Source organism: Drosophila sulfurigaster, chromosome 2R (genome assembly GCF_023558435.1).
Source record: "Drosophila sulfurigaster albostrigata strain 15112-1811.04 chromosome 2R, ASM2355843v2, whole genome shotgun sequence".
Classification (NCBI taxonomy): Eukaryota; Metazoa; Arthropoda; class Insecta; order Diptera; family Drosophilidae; genus Drosophila; species Drosophila sulfurigaster.
Genome location: NC_084882.1, coordinates 16,946,886 through 16,948,690, shown reverse-complemented (window position 1 = coordinate 16,948,690; position 1,805 = coordinate 16,946,886). Strand labels below are relative to the sequence as shown.

General features: G+C 42.7%; 1 protein-coding gene across 1 annotated transcript; it reads right to left on the bottom strand.

Moving 5' to 3' along the window:
- Positions 1–236: 236 nt before the first annotated feature.
- On the bottom strand, positions 237–1,378 carry LOC133837369 (peptide tarsal-less AA). The gene has a single exon (XM_062268104.1). The coding sequence runs from the start codon at positions 342–344 to the stop codon at positions 243–245; it is 102 nt and encodes a 33-aa protein (XP_062124088.1). The 5' UTR covers positions 345–1,378; the 3' UTR covers positions 237–242.
- Positions 1,379–1,805: the final 427 nt, after the last annotated feature.

The following is a 1,805-nucleotide window of genomic DNA, read 5'->3' as shown; positions in this document are numbered from 1 at the left end:
TAGTAGTCATAGGTTTTTAGGCATAGTAAAAAAAAACACTAAATACAAAAGTTTCAATCACGACAGTCAGCTGATTGATGGATTGAGGCCGCTCACTCTACTTTCTTCGACGCCGGCAGCTGGAAGTCTCCTCACGGCCACGCAGGCGCAACCAACGCGCGCCCCCAATCATGTCCAGAATTTATTTGGATAAGGCAAAGGCGGTGTGCTGTGTTGGTTGATGATTTGTTTTTCTCTTTTACCTAGTACTGTCCGGTAGGATCCAGTGCCAGCCTCTGCTTGTCGCGCGTGTCACGCGTGTCACGTGGACGACGATAGGTGCCCGTTGGATCGAGATCGAGCATGTTGATATATTTTTTGTTTTTGTGTTGTTGCTTCTTGAATTTGGTTAATGAATTTGGCTGCCTTTGTTGGCTGCTGTTGACTTTTGCTATACACTTGGTGGGTGGTGCCTTAGTAGGTGCCAGTGGGATCCAAAGCGAGCGACATTTTGAGACTTTTCTTGTTTCGAAGTATGACAAATTTTGTGAAATTTGATGAATAGAGCAACGATTGCTTGCTTAGTATTGGCCAGTGGGGTCCAGATAGGCTGCCATTGTGTGGGAATTAATTAAATGTGCTTAGGCTCCAGAGAAATGTTAAAACGTTGGGGTCTTTGGGTCTTTAGTATTGGCCAGTGGGATCCAGGTAGGCTGCCATTTGTATGCCGTGTAATTAGCCAAAAATACTTGAATGATTTCAGCACGATTTCAGCTGCTCCTTTGTTTTGTATTGTTTTAAATCAACTTTACGTTGTCATATATACTCTGTATAATATGTTGAACTTTATACTGGTTCTCTCTTGTCAGTGACGATGTCGATGTCGAGTCAGTGTTGTTGCTGTTGTTGTAAGTTCTTTTATTATCACCAGTTGTTATTGACTGATTATACAGCAGGGCGCGTGTGTTTGTATGTTTATATTTAGCTTTTTTTTTTGAGTGTGTAGTTGCTGCTGCTGCTGCTTGCTGCTTCTTGCTGCCGTTGTTGTCAATAGTTTTTTTTTTCTTTTGGAAGTTTTTCGAGTCACTGACACTTAAATTCCATTAAATACTTTTGTTGTACGAAACTTTATTGTTTATTAATTTAAGCGGCTGCTTGTCGGCCTGTCTATTGTTCTTAGTTTTGTTTGCGTTTTGCTTATGAGAAACCGAGCAAAATGAGATATTTTCTTCACGACGAAAAAAAAACTAAAAAGTTCACAAGTTTTTTTTTTTGTGTTTCTTCTTTTACATCAAAATTTTGTGTTTAGCGTTGAGAGTTCGCTGATATTTGTATTATTTTTTGACTTTGATCTGCACTGTGATCTTTACTCGTCGAACGTTGTCGATCTTGTGATTCAAGACATTGCCCATACGGCGTTATTTATATGGATCTGAATGTGCACAGAGGCGAGCGAGAGCGAGAGAGCGTCAAGAGAGCGACGCGCACATCGGAAGCTTGAGCTGCTGAGAGTGCATGGCTAGCGTGTGTGAGTGTGTTGGTGCAAAAGAGAACGATAGATGGCAGGTGTGTGTGTTGCTCTTAACAGTGTTGCTCTTGAAAATGGGAGAGCGAGTGCGAGAGCTTCAGTATTTTCATTCATGTGAACAGCGTTGGCTCTCGCTCGCTCTCTTTTCTGCTCGCTGGCCTAAAGGTGTGAGGGCATACACGCACACACACACGAGCGCAGGCCCAAACACATACACACACACACGAAGACACACGCACACATGTCCGCCTCCACCTGGGTTTCATTCAAGAAACAGCTGTTTTTTGTCAAACTGCGA